This window comes from Callorhinus ursinus, unplaced genomic scaffold, assembly GCF_003265705.2.
Source record: "Callorhinus ursinus isolate GAN/ISIS: 27379988/994484 unplaced genomic scaffold, GSC_fseal_2.0 scaffold6, whole genome shotgun sequence".
In the NCBI taxonomy this organism is placed as follows: Eukaryota; Metazoa; Chordata; class Mammalia; order Carnivora; family Otariidae; genus Callorhinus; species Callorhinus ursinus.
The window spans coordinates 65379036-65399027 of NW_027397068.1; the positions used below are offsets into that span (position 1 = coordinate 65379036).

At 43.7% G+C, this 19992-nt stretch overlaps 1 protein-coding gene across 2 annotated transcripts in view; it reads right to left on the bottom strand.

Annotated features, from left to right (window-relative positions):
• Nucleotides 1–1755: 1755 nt before the first annotated feature.
• Nucleotides 1756–19992, bottom strand: part of RMND1 (required for meiotic nuclear division 1 homolog) — a 41331-nt gene continuing 23094 nt past the window's right edge. The window contains exons 10-12 of one of the 2 annotated variants that reach the window (XM_025866334.2): nt 18214–18334; nt 2719–2835; nt 1756–2025 (exon numbers count right to left, since the gene is read on the bottom strand). In XM_025866334.2, the coding sequence (XP_025722119.1) occupies nt 1984–2025; nt 2719–2835; nt 18214–18334 (280 nt within the window). In that variant the 3' untranslated portion in view covers nt 1756–1983. The remainder of the gene's footprint in view (nt 2026–2718; nt 2836–18213; nt 18335–19992) is intronic. The other variant, XM_025866336.2, reaches the window with a different exon arrangement.

A 19992-nucleotide genomic window follows, 5' to 3' on the forward strand; every position in this document is an offset into this window, starting at 1 on the left:
TGCTTTAATAAACATAAGTAAACAATTCAGATTTAACACTGTTCCTTTAAAAACTCAATTCCCCCCCCAAAATGTTTACCTAATAAATTTTTATGCTTGAAGGTCTTACTGATTATCCTTTTGTTTTTTGTAGCATATTTGTATGTAAATTGTTAGATTTTGCCACGACCATAAGGCACCAGATGTTCATATTTTGTTGTTAAAATTGTTGTAATTAAGACACAGTTGACCCAAACAGCAATTGTACATATTGATACTTGGGAGTAAAACTTTATTGGAAATGCCCCTCTTAATAGGTGGGGGATTATATGGTTCCCATTAAATTAGAAAGCTTTGTTGACCATTATTTCAAATTGTGTTCTTGTTGACTTCCCAAAGAGGTCTGAATGTAGGTTAAATATATTTATAGGTATTTAAATACAGTGGGCCAAACTAAAATTGAAGGTGGGCGAGAAGGGAAGATGGGAAAGGAGACAGCCTTCATACATTGGCTGCAGGTGTGTATCCAGGCACAGCAGCTTTATGTAAGTGCTTCTGTGGAACCTAAGGATCTAGAAAGCATTCCTTGAACTCTGCATGCCCACATGTTCCTTGGGAAATCTTGGGATTATAGGTACCTTAGACTGCTACTCAAGGACTCTTGCAGTGTGCTGAAAATGGTACCAGGATGTTTACCTTTGCATTAGAGCAAGTAAGTACATAAAAATAGTAAGGGTATAGATTGATGTGTATTCTCAAGGTGAAATACTGTGTAGCAGTTAAATTGCAAAATTAAGTGTCTCAATTTAGAACAGTAATACTGTATTCATGGATATAAACCTTGAATAACAGGTTTCATTGAACTTCACAGTTCCATTTATATGGAGATGGGTTTTTTCCATACAGTACATAGAGTATATAAACACATCTTCTCAACCTTTACCTTGCCTTATTTTTAAGAATACAGTAAAAACAACAAATGTGTTAATTGACTTATTGGTACATTTTCTGGTCAATAGGCTATTAGTAAAGTTTGGGGGGGTCAAAGATGATACAGATTTTCAACTGGGGGGTGGGTGCATCTAACCCCCCACTTAACGGTGAACTATAATGTATGGAAAAATTTAAATTCATTGTGGTGGGAAGCATATGGGACAAGTGGGGGTTATGCATAAAGATGAAGATAAAAAGGAATTTACTTTTTAAAGATTTATTTTAGAGCATGGGGGGGGACTGGGGAGGGAGAGTCTCAAGCAGGGTATGTGCTGAGGGCAGAGCCCAACATGGGGCTCGATCTCACCACCCTGAGACCATGAGCTGAGCTGAAACCGAGAGTTGGACACTTAACTGTTCCACCCAGGTGCCCTGCTTTTTAAACATGTTTATCAATTCAAGATGGTAAGCACATAAATATCAAGTTCTTTGTTCCTGGCATTTTTTCATTTCCCCAAAGTATGTGTGAAACTAAAAAAAAAATGTGTGGGAAGAATATTTTGACTAGATTGGTAGTAAAGGCATGGATAGTACTGATAAATGAAGTGCCAGTGAGCAGGCATACTGAAATTATGCCATCCAAAGTAGGTATATAAAACTCATTCTTGTCATCACAAACCTGTCTTACGTATTTACTTCAAAACCAGAGTTTCCTGTATGGTTCTCTTAGGGCTGGGATTGGGATTTCCTGGAGACAGGTGAGGGGACAGTGTCCAAAATCTAAGCCTTTTGGCTTTAATAAGTATCTTTGCCTAGATTTCCTAGGTGTTAAGCTTTCTATAGTTCTTTTAAAATATCTTCCTTTCAAATTCTTAGTGTTAAAGACCCAAACACCAGCTTCTTCATAATTTTTATTCAAGCAGCAAGTACATACAGGAGCTGAAAAAGATCATCACAACTTACTGATTTAAAAAATATTAAATACCAATTAAATAGATTCCCCCAACAGTGAGCATTTATTTTTGATTGTAGAACTTGAGTATCTCTTGCACTGATACTTTTCTCTGGTTATCACTTGATCAGAAAAAATACTCGTCCCAGCTCAAACATTACCTTAGGGTGATAAAAAGTGAGATTGATTAATTTCATAGCAAATTACTGGTAAAAACTAAAACGGGCGCCTGGTTGGCTCAGTCATTAGGCGTCTGTCTTCGGCTCGTGTCATGATCCCGGCATCCTGGGATGGAGCCCCGCATCGGGCTCCCCTTTTGATGGGAAGCCTGCTTCTCCCTCTCCCACTCCCCCTGCTTGTGCCCTCTCTCGCTGTCTCTCTCTGTCAAATAAAATCTTAAAAAACAAAAAAAACCCAATGTTTATAAAAAGAACGATTTTTCCAAAATTGTGATTAATTAAAAACGCTTCTGAAGTCTTTCCCACATGGCAAGCTGCAGATGTGAGGCAAAGGTACTTGCTGCTAGGTTGTACATTATAAATCTGCAGCTAGAACTTTCTCTAAATGCTATCTTCAAATACAGAACTCCTCCAAAAATCACACTTTGTGCATTTGCAATATTACCACAGTTACTTGAAACTTGGGCCTCACTTCCAAATAGACTAATTAGAACAAAGCCATGCTCTTTTCCACTGTCATTTTCTGTCAAGTTATCTTTATTTTCCTTTTATTTTTTAATTTTTATTTATTTTTTAGTTACACCCAATGTGGGGTTTGAACTCACAGCCCCGAGACCAAGAGTGGCATACTCCACTGACTGAGCCAGCCAGGTGCCCTTGTTTTCATCTATTTACCTCAATGGTGATAAGGATTACGATCATCCACTCCAGGCGGAGTGCCCTTTTCTCAGTCAGGTGATTCCGCATTAGATCTGTCAGCTCCATGCAGTGCTGAAGTTTTTCATTCATAACCTGCATTAGAAAAATTTTAGGAAGTACCCTGTATTTATTTATATATGTATATATTTAAGATTTTATTTATTTGAGAGAGAGAATGAGAGAAAGCACATGAGAGGGGGGAGGGTCAGAGGGAGAAGCAGACTCCCCGCTGAGCAGGGAGCCCGATGCGGGACTCGATCCCGGGACTCCAGGATCATGACCTGAGCCGAAGGCAGTCGCTTAACTGAGCCACCCAGGCGCCCCAGTACCCTGGATTTATATTTAAACAAGTTTAAGAACTAAGTCACGTCACATATCAAAATTCCAAAGGTCTGAAATAGGTAAACAGAATTTATCCTCCAATTCTTGCTCCGTTCTCTCCCCAAGGCAACCTGCCAATGTGAGCCTGCATCTGAGTCCATCTAGAGACACTGTAATGCAGATTGAACTGCAAGAAGTACTTTACCTACTGAAGCTCTTACATTCCTGAGATTTTGATGGAAGATGTAAAAAAGTTTTTGAGTCCTAGTTTTTGGTAGCTGGCCTTGGGAGTTTAGTAGTTAAGAAAGGCAAATTGGAGGGCGCCTGGGTGGCTCAGTCGTTGGGCGTCTGCCTTCAGCTCAGGTCATGATCCCAGGGTCCTGGGATGGAGCCCCGCATCAGGCTCTCTGCTCGGCGGGAGGCCTGCTTCTCCCTCTCCCACTCCCCCTGCTTGTGTTCCCTCTCTTGCTGTGTCTCTCTCTGTCAAATAAATAAAATCTTTAAAAAAAAAAAGGCAAATTGGAAACATGCATTGTGGCTGAAACGCCCAAAAGATGATAAAAACTGATTACCTTCTAAAATTGTTCAGGTTCTGTGCAAACCTCCAAACCGTACCATTTGACCTGCTGCACACTTGCCACTAGTTGGCACTGCTTTTAGGGCTGAACTGTGGAGCTTCTGGGTTCTGATGCCCCACCACATGCTGGTTGGGGCAGGGTCACAGAAAACAATTGGGGTTTTTGTTTTTTTAAAAGATTTTATTTTTAAGTAACCTCTACACCCAATGTGGGGCTTAAACTCATGACCCCGAGATCAAGAGTCACATGCGCTACAGAATGAGCCAGCCGGGCGCCCCCAGAAAACAGAATCTTTGAATTTAAGACTTGGATGTGACCACTGGTAGTTGTACCTCCTTAATCTTTCTTTTGGAAATTGGAAGAAGTCTGGAAACCTTTTTTTTTTAAGTTTTTATTTATTTATTTATTTATTTATTTATTTATTTATTTGAGAGAGCGAGAATGAGAGAGAGAAAGCACATGAGAGGGGGGAGGGTCAGAGGGAGAAGCAGACTCCCCGCTCAGCAGCAGGGAGCCCGATGCGGGACTCGATCCCGGGACTCCAGGATCATGACCTGAGCTGAAGGCAGTCGCTTAACCAACTGAGCCACCCAGGCGCCCTGGAAACCTTTTTTAAAATAGTTTGATTCCCCCTGATTATTTATGGGGCATGGGGAGGGCAAGGGGTTTGGTCTGGAAATTTGAGACAATCGTCACAGACGCATGTTTGGGGACTGACTTCCGTCAGCGTACCTTATGTACTATGTACATATGTACTATGGTTGTACACAGCGCACAAGACTGCCTCAGGGGCGCCTGGGTGGCTCAGTCGGTTCAGCGTCTGCCTTCCGCTTGGGTCATGATCTCAGGGTCCCGGGATCCAGCCCCATGTCCTGCTCCCTGCTCAGTGGGGAGTTGGCTTCTTCCTCTCCCTCTGCACCCCATCCCCACTTGTGCTTTTTCTCTCCTCCCTCTCTCCCAAATAAATACTTAAAAATCACATAAACGGCCTCAATAATGAGAACGCAAGGGACCACAGTCATAAGCATATATTCGCCATGCTTCCTGCCTTTGTGGCCATCCCCTAGTTTCTACTCTGTGTAAATGCTTAAACAGTGCCGCCTTCTGTCCTCCCTCCCTCCCCTCCTTTCTGTTTCTACCGGCTGCTCGGATCTTGGTCTATCAACATGCTCATCCTCAGGCTTGCTTCTCCCTTGAAGGTGTGGGCCTGACCCTCTTGCATTTTCTTTTACCTCTGACTAAACAGACGCGTTCTTCCTCCACGTCCTCATCACCGAGTTTATTCTTTAGCCCTTCGGAGTTGCATATTGCCACTCTTCTGGAACCTCCAAATGTCTCCGAGTTAGTGCATCTAACAACTTTTCTTGGTTCTAAACCTCGGTGAACTCAAGCATTTGACACCACCTTGAAATGCACACTTCCTTTGGCTTTTTCTCCGCTAAGACCCAGGTTCTACCTCTGACGGCATCTCCTCCTGGGTTTTCTCTACCTCCTCTCGCCCTTAGATGACATTTCCCAAAGTCCTGATCTTCTCCTTCCTGCCTTCTAGCTCCACGCTCCGCTTGCACCATCTCATCCACTTCGGTTTGTGTAGACGCTCCCTAAACTTTGCATCCCACCATCACTATTTCTGTGATGTGTATGTGCCACCAGTACGTAATTTCCAGAAGACTTTGCTTAATTTGTTTATTTTAAAAGTAAACTGTCATCGCCATAAATGGACAGCAGTGTGATGTGAAACAGTGCTGCCTACAGGAAGCTGAGCCCGACGCCAGGGAAAGGGGAGTAGCATACACTAGAGGGTCCACCAGGAGCCACTACACCACTAAAACCAAACTAGTTCAGGGTCCATGTGTCACCTAAATTCATCTCTTGAACAAGTATATGTATCCCACATTTTGGGAAAGACTTAAACTACTATCTCTTTTCTACTCCCAAATATAACTGTTTAGTTCTGGTTTCTTCTCTGACTGAAATTCTAACTGCCTATAAAACATCTAATGGGTTTCCTGACCACACCTCAAATTTAATGTTTCTCAAACTAAAATTGACACCCTGTCCAAGTCTATCCCTTGGCCTGGGTTCCCTTTCTCCGATCAGGTCACGCCGTCTTCCCAGTCACCTGGGGTGGAGGTTATTTTTTTTTTTGACGTTATTTATTTATTTATTTATTTATTTATTTATTTATTTATTATTTATTATTTATTTATTTATTTATTTATTTATTTGCCAGAGAGAGAGAGAGAGAGCGCACCAGCAGGGGGAGTGGCAGGCAGAGGGAGAAGGAGGCTCCCCGCTGAGCCGGGAGCCTGGCATGGGACTCGATCCTGGGACTTTGGGATCATGACCTGAGCTGAAGGCAGTCGCTCACCGGACGAGCCGCCCAGGCGCCCCTGGGGTGGAGATCTTTGATCTCTAATTCCCACTCCCTATAGTTATGCCCCATGGTGGACAGTCTTGAATCTATCCCCTTGTTAGCTTTCCTTAATACTACATGAAATATTCGTTATTTGTTAAGAACAGATCCACTGCCCCCGCCCCCCACTGGCATCAGAGTTCTCATTCTAAGCAGTTGGGTTGGATCATGTCACTCCCCTATTCAACAGCTTTGAAACATTTTACCAGTCCATTGCCTTCTCAATACCATGAAACAATCCCAGATCATTTGGTCCAGTCATGCTTCAGAGGATGGCATCTCTGCCTTCCCAGCCTGCTCTTTCCTCGGTGCTCCTAAAGCACTTGGTTTCCTTGTTTTAGCACTTACTTCATTCTGCCTCACAGCCATCTGCTGGTGGCTCAGCACCCTTCCCCCGGCCCCTACACCTTGGGGAGTTACTCTTCCACTATTTTCAACCACCGGATGTGGCCAACCATGATCTCAGCACCTACCTGACACCCTCCCCAGCGCTCCCCACAAAAGCCCCAGGGTGAAGGGGTGGCTATATGACCCAGGCTTAGCCAACCATAATGCCCACTTCCCTATGGTTGGCCAAAGCGTGGGACACATCCAGTCCTTTGAAGTTGCCAGGCAGAGTGAAACGTAGCTTGGAAATTCCCTCTTCCCACACCCATTTCTCCCATTCCCACAGAGAAGGCCACAAGGACGCCAACTTGGCTCCTTGGGGCAGGTGCTGAGGAAGGAGTCCTGACTGATTTAACTGGGTCTGTGCGACAGACGTTCCCCACCCCCACACTCTAGCCTTGTTCTTCTCAGCAGTACGTGGTGATAGACAGGTAAGCTCGTTCAAACTTTTCTGTGGTGTGCAAGCAATAGAGTCCCCATTAGCGCATGCTTCCTATTTCATTTAGCTATAGAGTCACGCATGTTACATGCACACGGATGAGGGAGCACGAGAAAACAGGGATGGTATCACAGAGGTGGTAAATGTGAAGTAGGCTCTAAATTGGCAGGTGCCGGGCACCTGGGTGGCTCGGTCAGTTAAACGCCTGCCTTCGGCTCAGGTCATAATCCTGGAGTCCTGGGATCGAGTCCCGCATTGGGCTCCCGGCTCAGCGGGGAGCCTGCCTCTCCCTCTGACCTTCTCCCCCCTCATGCTGTTTCTCTCTCTCTCTCTCTCTCAAATAAATAAATAAAATCTTTAAAAAAAAAAAAGGTAAGTTAGTGCCAAATTGTGAGAGGAACTGTAGCCCCTAATTCCTGGGACCTGTGAGTAGGACATGGCAAAGGAGAGTTATGACTGCGTATGGAATTAATGTTGGAAATCAGCTGACCCTGACAGGGAGATAAACCTAGATTATCTGGGGGCGGGGGAGGGTCCAGTGGAATCACAGGGATCCTTAAAAGTGGAACTGGCAAGTACAAGAGCTTAGGAAAGTGATGCCACGTGAGGAGACCTCAACGCATCTGTTACATGGAAGGGGCTCCAAGCCAAGGAATGTGGGCAACCTGTAGGAACTGCAAAAGGCAAGGGAAGCACCTTTTCCTACACAGAGCCTCCAGAAAGGAACACAACGCTGCCAGCACCTTGATTCGGGCTCAGAGACTATGTCAGACTTCTGACCTACAGAGCTGTCATACAATACGTTCATGTTAAGCCAGTTTGGGATAATTTGTTACAGCCCCAAGAGAAACTTACTACACCATGCTGCAACGTTGGAATTTTATTCTGTAGGTAATGTGGGGTCCTTTGTTCAGTCTTCAAACATTGGTTGTGTGGACTACACTGTGCTGGGCAGAGGAGATGGAGTGGTGAGTAATACAGACACATCTCTGCCTTCCAGCTAAAGGGTCCGGCGGAGAGGCTGGGGAACAGTCAAGAAGGTCTGAGAATAGTCCAGAGGAGAAAGGTGGGGAGCGGCAGCAGGAGTGTTATAGGCGGGGGGCCTGAAGGCAGGGGTCAGGATGGCGTCCCCGTTTCACCAGCCCAGGGCCTATCATGCAGACTTTCCGTAAATATCTGTTAATGCACGAATGGCACTGAGAAGAAAATGAAAAGGGCAGTGTGACTGGACGTGGAGGGTGAAGGAGAAAGAGGAAACCACCATGCCTTTCGGTTTTCTGGTTGACGGACGGACGGAGGAGGCCAGTGGTCCTGCCACAAGCCCAAAGGGAGAACAGAGAAGGTTCAGTGTTTTCTGGGAGAATACCATGGGTTTCATTTTGAAATCTTAATCACCGATTAATTCTACAAATATTTACTGAGCATGTGCTCTATGTGAGGCCTTGCCCAAGAACTGGGAAGATAACAGGGAAGAAAATAATCTTGGTCTCTGATCTCAGGGAGCCGACATTCTAGTGTGGAGTGACTCAGAGAACCGACTCTCCAAGGGATACTACGAGATATGTCAGCGTGGAAGACGTGCGTGATTTAGTAGGCAATGGGAAACACCTGGAAGGCAAGCAGAGCACGGAGGTATGCACTTGAAAATCATCAAGAAACACGGGAGCAGAAGTCATGGAGCCGAAGAGGAGCGCTGCTGAGACGAAGCGCCTGGGCGGCTCAGTCGGTGAAGCGGCTGCCTTCGGCTCAGGTCGTGATCCCGGGGTCCTGGGATGGAGGCCCGCATCGGGCTCCCTGCTCCGCGGGGAGCCTGCTTCTCTCTGCGCCCCCCCACCCCCGCTTGTGTTCTGTCTCGCTCTCAAATAAATAAATAAAACCTTAAAAAAAAAAAAAAAGGAAAATACGCTGAGAAGCATAGTCTGGGAACTTTTAAGTATGCTTGGTAACTCGTGGAAGACAACACCAAAAAGATGGCTCAGAGCGGGCCTGGGAGATGAAGAACAATTAGCTGTAACGACTCAATCAAGCCACGAAGGTGGCGACGGTAATGATAATTGGGTACCTCTGCTAAAGGGGAGACAGATTCAGTGGGATGTGAGATGTGAGGAGAGTTCCATAAAAACTGTCAGTTACCAAAGGAATTCTGATGAGCGAAAGTTTTAGTTGCTATGTAATGAGTTTTCAGAAACAGAATGTCCAAGTCCATTAGATAAAGTGAAATGTAGTTCAAACCCATGTGGCCATCACGCCCCGCAGCCAACTACCCGCTAGAGGTCCCAATCCACATCCCTTGCCCTCTGGGCCCATGAGCCAAATAATCCCTCCGTCTCTGGTGTGCCCATCATATATTTAGATATTTGGGGGGGGGGGAAAGTAGCTTCTATCCCTTTTGCTGCTGTGTTTTAAGGAAGGAGAGGGGGAATCCCACGAGTGTAGCTCCAATTTCCTGTAAGTCCCTTTCCCCCCTAATACATTGCTTCTTCTACTTTTAGCTATCTTGCCCCAGTTCCTAACTTAGAATCCAATAAAGATGTGGTAGAAATATGTAATTTATAAAGATAATTAAAATGAGTCTTGAATTTTAGCTCCTAAAGAAAAAATAAAGTGGAGTTTCGGGGACTGTTGGTATTATGGAATTAATGTTTGTGTCCCCCTTAAATTCTTATGGTGGAACCCTAATGCCTAAGGTGATGGTATTTGGAGATGGGGCATTTGGGAGGTGATCAGGTATAGATGGGGTCATGAGGGCATGGATGAGTTAGTGTGATGGAATTAGTGTCCTCACAGGAAGAGGAGGGGCCACGAGACAGCACTCTCTCCTGCCATGTGAGGACACAGTAAGAAGGTGGTGGTCTATGAACTGGAAGAAGGCCCTCACCAGGAACCCGGTCTGTACGCGTAATCAGAACACGAAGATGCAGTGTGTAAGGGCTGCACGCGAGGGATTTGTACAAAGTACTCCATAAACACAGAGGCACAGACCAGATGCGAAACCTTCCCAAGGACGTGACACTTGGGCTCATTAGGCAAAATGCAACCAGGGATGGTCCTGGCTCAAAGGTACCAAACAAATCAAATCACATCAACTTGAAAATCAGCTACAGATGTATCTATGATGGTGTGAAATTTAAAAAGACTCTAATTTTTATTCTGATTAACTGCAGTGTATGCATTCTCCCAATGTACTGAGTTAAGGACTGAGAAGCCAGCAGTACTTTCGTTATATCTAGTTCATACGAGATTAAAAAAAAAAAAAACTGCCACAGAACTGACTTGTTCCAGGACTTTTCCAATTTGGGGACTGACTGGACTCCACCCCACCGGGTCTCTGGGCTATGCAGTCAGCCCTCCAATGGTGTCTCCACTGGAGGTGTCCCTCCTGGGTTAGCAGAGTGATGATGCAGTGGCACTTTGTCCAGGTTTCCCCTTCCTTCCTAGCAGTTTGATTTTTGTCCCGCTAGTTGATGATTTCATTGTACTTCATCTTCATTATTGATCCTGCTTTGACCTTTCTTATCTTCAACTCTGGCATTCTTGTTGAACGTACCACTCATGTTGAGGAAGTTCTTGAAAGACATCCTTATCTTTATACCTCTCCTCTGAGCAATACCCTCAAACCACCTTCATAATTGGTGACCATGATCTTGTTTCTCCTTTCCTGTGGTCTTGTCCACGGGGGACATGTGAAGGACACTCTGGGCATCAGTATTACAGAACCATGATTTGAGGGAAGACAGGATGGGCTGGGGAAGCAGCTGGTTATCTTGGTTATCGCTCAGCCACTTTTATTGACTCAATTAAGCACAGCAGGCTGATTATCAGAAGAGGTAGAGAAAGTCTGCATCTGCTTGGTGGCAATGACTTTATACCTCATCACACTGATCACGATTCCACCATGAGTCTCCATTCCAAGAGAAAAAGAGACATCCAAGAGCAGTAACTCTGAGTGCTTTCAAACTTGTCCCCAGTGAATGTGTCTCATCAACACTGATGTTTTTGTTTAGTCTGTTATTACAGAATTCTCACAAGATGCTTTATTTTCAAATTAGCTTTACTGAGGCATAATTTACTCAGGATAAAATGCAGCCATTCTAAGTGCAAAATTGGAAGACTTTTGACAAATGCATACCCTTGTAACTGCCCACACTACATTTCCATCACCTCCAAAAGTTCCCTTGTGCTCCTTTGGAATCTATAGCCCCATCCACTCACGCCTCCCCAGCTCCAAGGAATCACTGATCTACTTTCTGTACCTATTGATTCGAATTGTCTTTCTAGATCCCAGAAATACAAGAGCACATGTTTTTGTGTCTAGATTTTTTCACTTGGCATGATTCTGATATTCACCCATGTTGTGGCATGGATCAGTAATTAACTTACTGTTGCTGAGTGGTATTCCACTGTATGGATATGCCACAATTTGTTTATCCACTCACCTACTGATGGGCACCTGACTGCTTCCAGTTCTGGGCTATTATGAATAAAGCTGCTGTGAACATTTGTGTACGACAGCATGAGGACATGTGTTTTCATTTCTCCTTGGTAAAATAGTTAGAGAAGTAGAATTGTTGACTCTTACAGTAACACAATGGTTAATTTTATGAAAAACTGCCAAGCTGTTGTACCAATTTATATTCCCACAAGTAATGAAGTTCCAATTGCTCCACATCCTTATTAATACTTGGCATTAGTCTTTTAAATTTTAGCCATTTTAATGGGTGTGTAGTGAAATCACATTGTAGTTTTAATCGCACTTCCTTGGTGAACAAGGACGTTGAACATCTTTTCATGCTCATTTGGCCATTGCATTATTTTTTTTTTGTGAGGTGTCCAAATCTTTTGCTCATTTATATATATTTATTTTTATTTTTTAAATAAATTTTTATTTATTTACTTGAGAGCCAGCGAGAGTGACGGTGAGCAGGGGGAGGGGCAGAGGGAGAAGCAGGCTCCCCACTGAGCAGACAGCCCTACACCCAGACCCCGGGATCATGACCTGAGCCACAGGCAGCTGCTTAACCAACTGAGCCACCCAGGTGCCCCTCTTCTGCGCATTTAAAAAAACTGGGCTGTCCTTTAAACATTGAGTAGAAAGAGTTCTTTGTATATGCTGGATAAGTCCTTTGTCGGGTATGTCTACTGAGAATGTTTCCTCCCAGGCTGTGTGGCTTGCCTTTTCATATTCTTAACAGTGTCTTTCAAAGAGCAGTTTTTTAGTTTTGATGAAGCTCAACTCACGAAGTTTTCCCCCCCAGGATTCATGCTTTTTGTTTTTTAAGATTTTATTTATTTATTTGAGAGAGAGAGAATGAGATAGAGAGAGCATGAAAAGGGGGAGGATCAGAGGGAGAAGCAGACTCCCCGCTGAGCAGGGAGCCGGATGTGGGACTCGATCCCGGGACTCCAGGATCATGACCTGAGCCGAAGGCAGTCGCTTAACCAACTGACCCACCCAGGTGCCCCTCATGCTTTTTTTTTTTGTCCTAAGAAATCTTTGCCTGGCTGAAGGTCATGAGGCTTTCCCCCTATATTTTCTTTCTGAAGTTTTATAATTTTAGCTTTTATATTTAGGTCTCTGATCCATTTTTTTTAATTTCTTTTTTAAGATTTTATTTATATATTTGAGAGAGAGAATGAGATAGTGACAGCATGAGAGAGGGGAGGGTCAGAGGGAGAAGCAGACTCCCCGCTGAGCAGGGAGCCCGATACGGGACTCGATCCCGGGACTCCAGGATCGTGACCTGAGCCGAAGGCAGTCGCTTAACCAACTGAGCCACCCAGGCGCCCTCTCTGATCCATTTTAAAATGGTGTGAATTAAAGGATAGTGTTCGGTTATCCAATTGTTCCAGCACCATTTGTTGAAAATATTATCCCTTTGTTACTGAACTGATTTATATTTGTCAAAAATCAATTGCTTGGGCGCCTGGGTGGCTCAGTTGGTTAAGCGACTGCCTTCGGCTCAGGTCATGATCCTGGAGTTCTGGGATCGGGTCCCACATCGGGCTCCCTGCTCAGCGGGGAGTCTGCTTCTCCCTTTCCCTCTGCCCCCACCTCTGCTGGTGTGCTGTCTCTCTCAAATAACTATAATCTTTAAAAAAAATCAATTGCTTATATGTGTATTTCTCAACTCTCTTCTGTTCCACTAATCTATATGTCTGTTCTTATGCCAATATTCAAGTATCCTGATTACTGCAGCTTGATTTTCTTCAAGTCTTAAAATCAGATAATAAAAGTCCTACAATTTTGTCCTTTCTTCGAAATTGCTTTGGCTAGTTTAGGACTCTTGCATTTACATTTTAAAATCAGCTTGTTACTTCTAAAATAAAAAAAGCCTGCTGAGATTTTGATAGGGATTGAGTTGAATCCACAGGTCAATTTCCAGAAGTAACATCTTTATAATATTGAGTCGTCTGTTTTACAAACATGGTAGGTGTATGTCTTCATTCATTTAGTTACTTAGCCATGTTTTGTAGTTTTCAGGGTACAGATCTTATTTTTTAAAAAAATTTATTCCTGAGGGGTGCCAGGGTGGCTCAGTCATTAAGCGTCTGCTTTTGGTCCTGGGATTGGGCCCTGCGTCGGGGTCCCTGCTCGGTGGGAAACCTGCTTCTCCCTCTCCCTCTGCTGCTCCCCCTGCTTGTGCTCTCTCTGTCAAATAAATGTATAAAATCTTTTTAAAAAAAATTTATTCCTAAGGGGCACCTGGGTGGCTCAGTCGTTAAGCGTCTGCCTTCAGCTCAGGTCATGATCCCAGGGTCCTGGGATCGAGCCCCGCATCGGGCTCCCTGCTCAGCATGAAGCCTGCTTCTCCCTCTCCCACTCCCCCTGCTTGTGTTCCCTCTCTTGCTCTCTCTCTGTCAAATAAATAAATAAAAGCTTAAAAAAAATAAAAAAAATTTATTCCTAAGTAATCTGACGTTTTGATGTTATTGTAAATGGTATTCCATAATTTTCATTTTCCAATTGTTCATTGGTAGTATAAAGAAAATTACTTTTTATAAGTGACCTTGCATTTTGCAACCTGATAAATTCACTAATTTGTTCTAGTAGGTTTTTTTTTAAGATTTTATTTGTCAGAGAAAGAGAGTGCACAAGCAGGGGGAGGGGCAGAGGGAGAAGAAGGCTCCCCGCTGAGCAGGGAGCCCGATGCGGGGCTCGATCCCAGTTGGGATCATGACCCAAGCCGAAGGCAGACGCCCAACCGACTAAGGCATCCCTGGAATAGCTTTTCTGTAGATTCTTCAGGACATTCTACATATAAGATCCTGTCATCTGTGAATAAATTCAATTTTACTTCTTCTCATAGGAGATGTTAAATCTTGGGGCTATAAATATAGCCACCCAGAGGGATTAGTGCCTTGTCTGGCTGGCACTGCATGGGGCTTTCTCCACAGGTCTAGGGTGCCAGAGACTGGGTAGCATCTGATTCTCCCAACTGCTGATGTGTGACAGTGGTTACACGTCAATCCTTTCATGGAGGGACTCGATCTTAAACTGGCCTTGATACTGGAAGACAGGGGGTGCTCAGCATACTACAAGTAGAGGGGGCGGAGCCTACAGAGCCCTTTTGTTCTCACTGATGTTTTTCTTATGTTTGCACTTGATCTTGGCCATGAATTAGCTGACCATTTTGTTGTCAAGGTATTCTTCACTCAAGGTGTCCTCAGTTGTAGACTCGAGGCCAATAATCCCATCTTGTATAAGGAGGAGAGACACAAAAATGGCCACCTTCCAGGTAAGAGATCAGGTTATTTCCTTGGCATCAACCTTCTTGCCCAAGCCACGTGGCAGTGGCAGTTGGCTTACTGATGATTCAGAACACGAGACCAGTGATGCTTGCTGGCAGTTCCGGTGGTGGCATGAAGCAGGGAATCTTTCAAGTAACAGCACTGTGAGGATGATGGGGGTCAGAGTGCTTACTAAGTAGGTTTCTAAAATTTTCTCCACCTTTTTCAAAATCTGACATCTGTATTAGGCAGACTTCTAAGATGCCACCCAAAGGTCCTCGTTCACCCCATCCCCTGGACTGTGGGCTGGGCCCAGTGACTTGTTTCTAACAAAGAGAATACAACGAAAGTGATAGGCTGTAATTGCTGTGATTAGGTTACAAGAGACTGTGAGTCCTGCCTTGGTAGTGCTCTGCCCCCTTCTCTCACCTGCTCGGGCTGATGAAACAAGCTGCCACATTGGGAGGTGCTTGCTCCCCAGAGAAGATTATGGGGCAGGGAACTGAGGGAGGCCTCTGGTCAACAGCTTGTGAGGAACTGAGGCTTCAGCCCAACACCCTGAGATGAACTGAGTCTTGTCAACAACACACGGGTTAACTAGGAAGTTCACCTTCCCAGCCGATCCCCGAGATTACTGCAGCCTTGAGAGAGACTTGAAGGCCCTGGTTAAGCTGGACCCGGGTTCCTGACCCATAGACTGTCAGGCAGGGTTTGACACAGTGCTGTTTTAAGCCAGTCGGTTTTGGAACAATTTGTTTCACAGTAATAGCTAACTAATACAATCACAGGAGATCCCTCAACTCTGTAAAGCTTTTGGCATCCCTTTTAGAGCCTCTGGAACTTCAGCCCAATCCACAACCATGCAAATCCAATGCTTTTCGACCGGACACCTGGATTGTCAAATCGTGTCTAGTTAAGACATTTAGTCTCTAAAACCATTTTGGAATCCACTGAAATTTGAATCTTATAGTATCACTGATCAATCTTTTCGTGTCAGCTAAAGGTGACATAGTTAAAGATGGGCCTCTTTCCCTGACTGCTGGCAATGACCTCTGCTCTCCTGTGCTGGAAGGCGCCCATACAGCCAGAGGTGGTGATAAGGTCAGTGACAACTGTAGTTGGGACCACATAGGTCAGTGACAACTAAGGTAATTTCGATATTGTTATTCAAGGGGAAATGTCTGGCCTGGAGAAAAGTTTGTAGATACCAGAGCTGCCATAGCATTCCATGAAGCATGGTGGGCTGCTGAAATCCTAAGTCCTTTTTTTTTTTTTTTAAGATTTTATTTATTTGTTTGAGAGAGAGGGCCTATGCGCACAAGCTGGGGGAAGGAGAGAGCCTGATGCGGGGCTTGATCCCACATCCCTGAGATCATGACCTGAGCCAAAATCAAGAGCAGGATGCTCAAGCAACTGAGCCTCCCAGGCGCACCGTAAGTCATTTATTTTTGATGGGGCATAGGATGAATGAGGGGAAGTGGTAGGAAATAAGATTGAAAAAGAGGCGAGAACATGAAGGTCCTTGTATATGAAGCAAAAACACTTGAACATAACACTTGAGGCAATGACGGAAACTGGAGGTACTAACTTAGTGGGAGGGACTGAGAAAAGATAATCAGTAGATGTTAACATCAAGATAAATCAGATGCTGAAATTATCTGACAAGAATTTTAAAGTAGTCATCATAAAACTGCTTCAATAAGCATTATGAACATGCTTGAAACAAATGACCCAAAAAAACAACCAAAGTCCCAGCAAAGAGATAGAAAGCATAAGAAGAATCATAGGAAAATTTTAGAACTGAAAGATACAGTAAGCAAAATAAAAAACCCAATGATGGGCTCAGCAGCAGAATGAGGGTGATGAAGGAAAGAATCCGTGAACTCGACAGATCGATGGAAATGATCCCATATGAACAACACAGAGGAAACAGACTAGAAAACAGGTGAACAGAGCCTCACATACGTGTGGGAGTGTAAGAAAGGACCTGACGTTCACATTATCCCATCAGAAACCCAGTAGCCTAGAATTAGACGCCACAGCATTTTTCGGGTGCTGGAAGAGAATGGTCAGCCCAGAATCCTAGAGCTGGTGAAAATATCCTTTGGAAGGAAGGGGAAATCAAGAGAGTCTCAGAGAAAAGACAACTAGGAGAATCTGTTTCTACAGACTTATCCTAAAGGAATAACTAAAAAATGTTCTTGAAACAGGAAGGAATCAATAAAAGAAATCATGGAACATCATGAAGGAAAAAAGAATGACACAAAGAATGAAAATATAGGCAAATACAATAGAATTTCCTTCTCCTGAGTTTTCTAAATTATATTTGATGGTTAAAGCAAAAATTGTAACAGCGATGGAGTTCTCGGTATCTGCAGAAAAACAGTTCAGGCAATTATATTGTAAATGTTGGAGGGTAAAGGGATGTAAAGGATAGCAGATTTCTGTACTTGATTTAATCTGGTAAAATGTCAAAACCAGTGGACTGTGATAAGCTATGTATGTATAATATAATATCTAGGGCAACCACTAAATATCTATGCAAAGAGTTATACTAAAAATATACAGATAGATAAATCAAAATGGAATTCCAAAAAATGTTTAAGTAACGCACAGGAGGGCAGGGTTTGACACAGGCGACAACTTAGACGGATGGCAAGGGCATTATGCTCAAGGAGAAAAGGTCCGTTTTAAAAGTCGCACACTGTAGGGATTGTATTTATAGAACATTTTCAAAATGACAAAATTACGGAAATGGAGAATAGATTACTCATACCAGGGGTTCGGGATGGTGGGGAGCGGAGGGGGTGTGACCAGAAAGGGGCAGGTCAAGGAGATCTTTGTGGTGACAGAACAGCTCTGCATTTGACCACGTGGTTACGTGGACCTCAACGTAATAAAAGGTCATAGAACTATGTGCACACATCGTACAATATCCATTTTGTTTCCTGCCCTCCTTCCCCACGTGGTTTATCTCCATCATGACCACCTCCACCCACTTTCATCGTTCTCTTGATACCTAGGTCACTCTTCTCAATTTTGCTTCCATGCTTCTAAATGCTTGCGTGATGGTTCTCACTGGAGGGCTTCCTGCCACTTACTCGCAACGTATCTTAAATTTTGCTCCTCCACTCCCCTGGCCCCACCTGTCTGTGTTCTGCCATCTTCCTCCCTGTCAAACATCAGTCATCCTTGACTCTTCCCTGTCCCTGGCCTCCAATTGCTTGATTTGTCTTAGAGGATTCCTTCTTGAATTCATTTCTATTCTTGCTGCCATGATCACAGTCCTGGGACCCGTGAACTCCTGGGTTCAGGTCTTGCTTGAGACTTGACAAGAGCTTGCTGAAGGAAGAGTAGGCCTCTAAACTCTCACTACTTTTACCTAGTCTGCAGAGCAAGTATCAGAATATTCTCTGATGCAATAAAGAAAAGTATTGAAAACTGTCTGTATCTAGGAGATGGGGAAGGGGAAATCCAGAGATCTGAATCAAAGTCAAACAAGATATTTCTCCAAAACCAGTTAAACACATTTACTCTTCCACATGGTCACACAAATTATAAGCAGAGATGTGTCTTTCTCAGTAAAAGTGCAAAATACATACCTTAACTCGACGAGTAATGCTAAGGAACTGACAAGTTTTATCATAAAGTTGTTCCAGGTTTTCTCTGTCCCAGTAGAAATCGGGAGTGATCAAGAAGTCTGAACTCAAGTTTATACGGTGTCTTAAAAAAAACCAAAAATTTTAACTTTTTTATCTTGAATTAAAAAATCACAGTCCCTATTTTCTTTCTTTTTACAAAGTACTTTACAAAGATATTTGTTAATGCTGACCTTTGTAATACTTCTGAGAAATATATAAATAAAAAGATTTACATAAGAATTTCAAAATTTGCAACCAAATTAACTCAATCTTTAACGTTAATGTTATTTATGAAGTAGTTAGAAAAAAAAAACCCCTCTCATTTTGCTTTCAATTTCTGAGCTTTTTTCTGTTTTCATTAACTTTTACAAGATACACACATTTTTTGATGGATAGGTAATCATATGCCTTAAAAGTAAAAAAGAGAGAAAAGGTAAACTGACAAATCTCACTCCTATTCTTCTTCCCATCTTTCCCTTTCTCCCACCCACGACACGGAACCACTGTTAGCTTACTCTCCATTCTCCCAGTGTTCGTGCAAACACTGGACAAGCACATACACACACATTCTTAATTTCTACCTTTTTACGTAAGAGGCCTATGCTTTCTTTTAAATGAAAATCTAAGGCACAGAAGTAACATATATATAGTTGTTCACTGTAACAAAGAAAGCCCTAGAGAAGAACTCAGAAAACAGTAGTTGGCCCTCTTACCCTAAAACACAACTCAAATCCTTGAGGCCCCATGAGCACTTTATGGTGTCCTTCCAGACCTGTTCCATGCATACATTCGTGTGTATGTGTGGTATGCATACAGAGCGAGATAAAGACGAATACTCATTTTTGTTTGTTTACACAAATTGGATCGTACCATACATAATTTGGACTTAATTTTTCACCCAATGTTGTAACTTGCCATGTACCTATTCATAGATTTACCGTGTTCCTTTTAATAACGCACAAGCACTTTTATGGTAAAGAGAAGAACACTTAGGATAAGAACAGTAAGACTACAGAAACTGTTCACAAACCTACGTATATTTAATCCTAACTTCTGAGTTTTGATAGGATTATCATCTGCCATATCAAATTCTGCTGGCATTACCAAGAGAAGAGGATAGAGACTGTCTCCACCCCACTTCTTAGAGAGCTCAAGGCTTCAGATGAGCTGAGGAACGCAGAGGTGAAGAAATCCTGGACCACTTCTTTCTAGGCCAATCCCTACGGGGAAATGTGGAACAGCCCTCAAACCCTTTACGGCGATCCCTAGCAGCTCGTGCCATGTACTTGGAGGGACAAGACACTGAGCGATGCTGCATGGTGAGAAGCGTGCCAAGATTCAGGATGTTTCATCCCATAAATCCTGGGCAAATTGCAGAAATGGAATAAACTGAACACCTTCTCAGAAACTTCTTTAAAATGATGCACTGATGTCCTTCGCCAGTCTTAAGACACCGTTCCTTCTCATCTCTGAGAATAGACAGCATCTTTAAAATGGATGAGGTCTTACAGGTCGGCTGGGACTTAGCTGTCATTGCCCTAACTTCCCTCTTGCTTTCCTTTTCTGTATGCCCTAGAGGGAATGTGACGGAATCCATACCCAATAAAGCTAAAGGAGTTATTTCAGTGTAAGAGGTTAATCCTGGGATAAAAAAGCACTGTCGTGGGCGCCTGGGTGGCTCAGTTGGTTAGGCGACTGCCTTCGGCTCAGGTCATGATCCTGGAGTCCTGGGATCGAGTC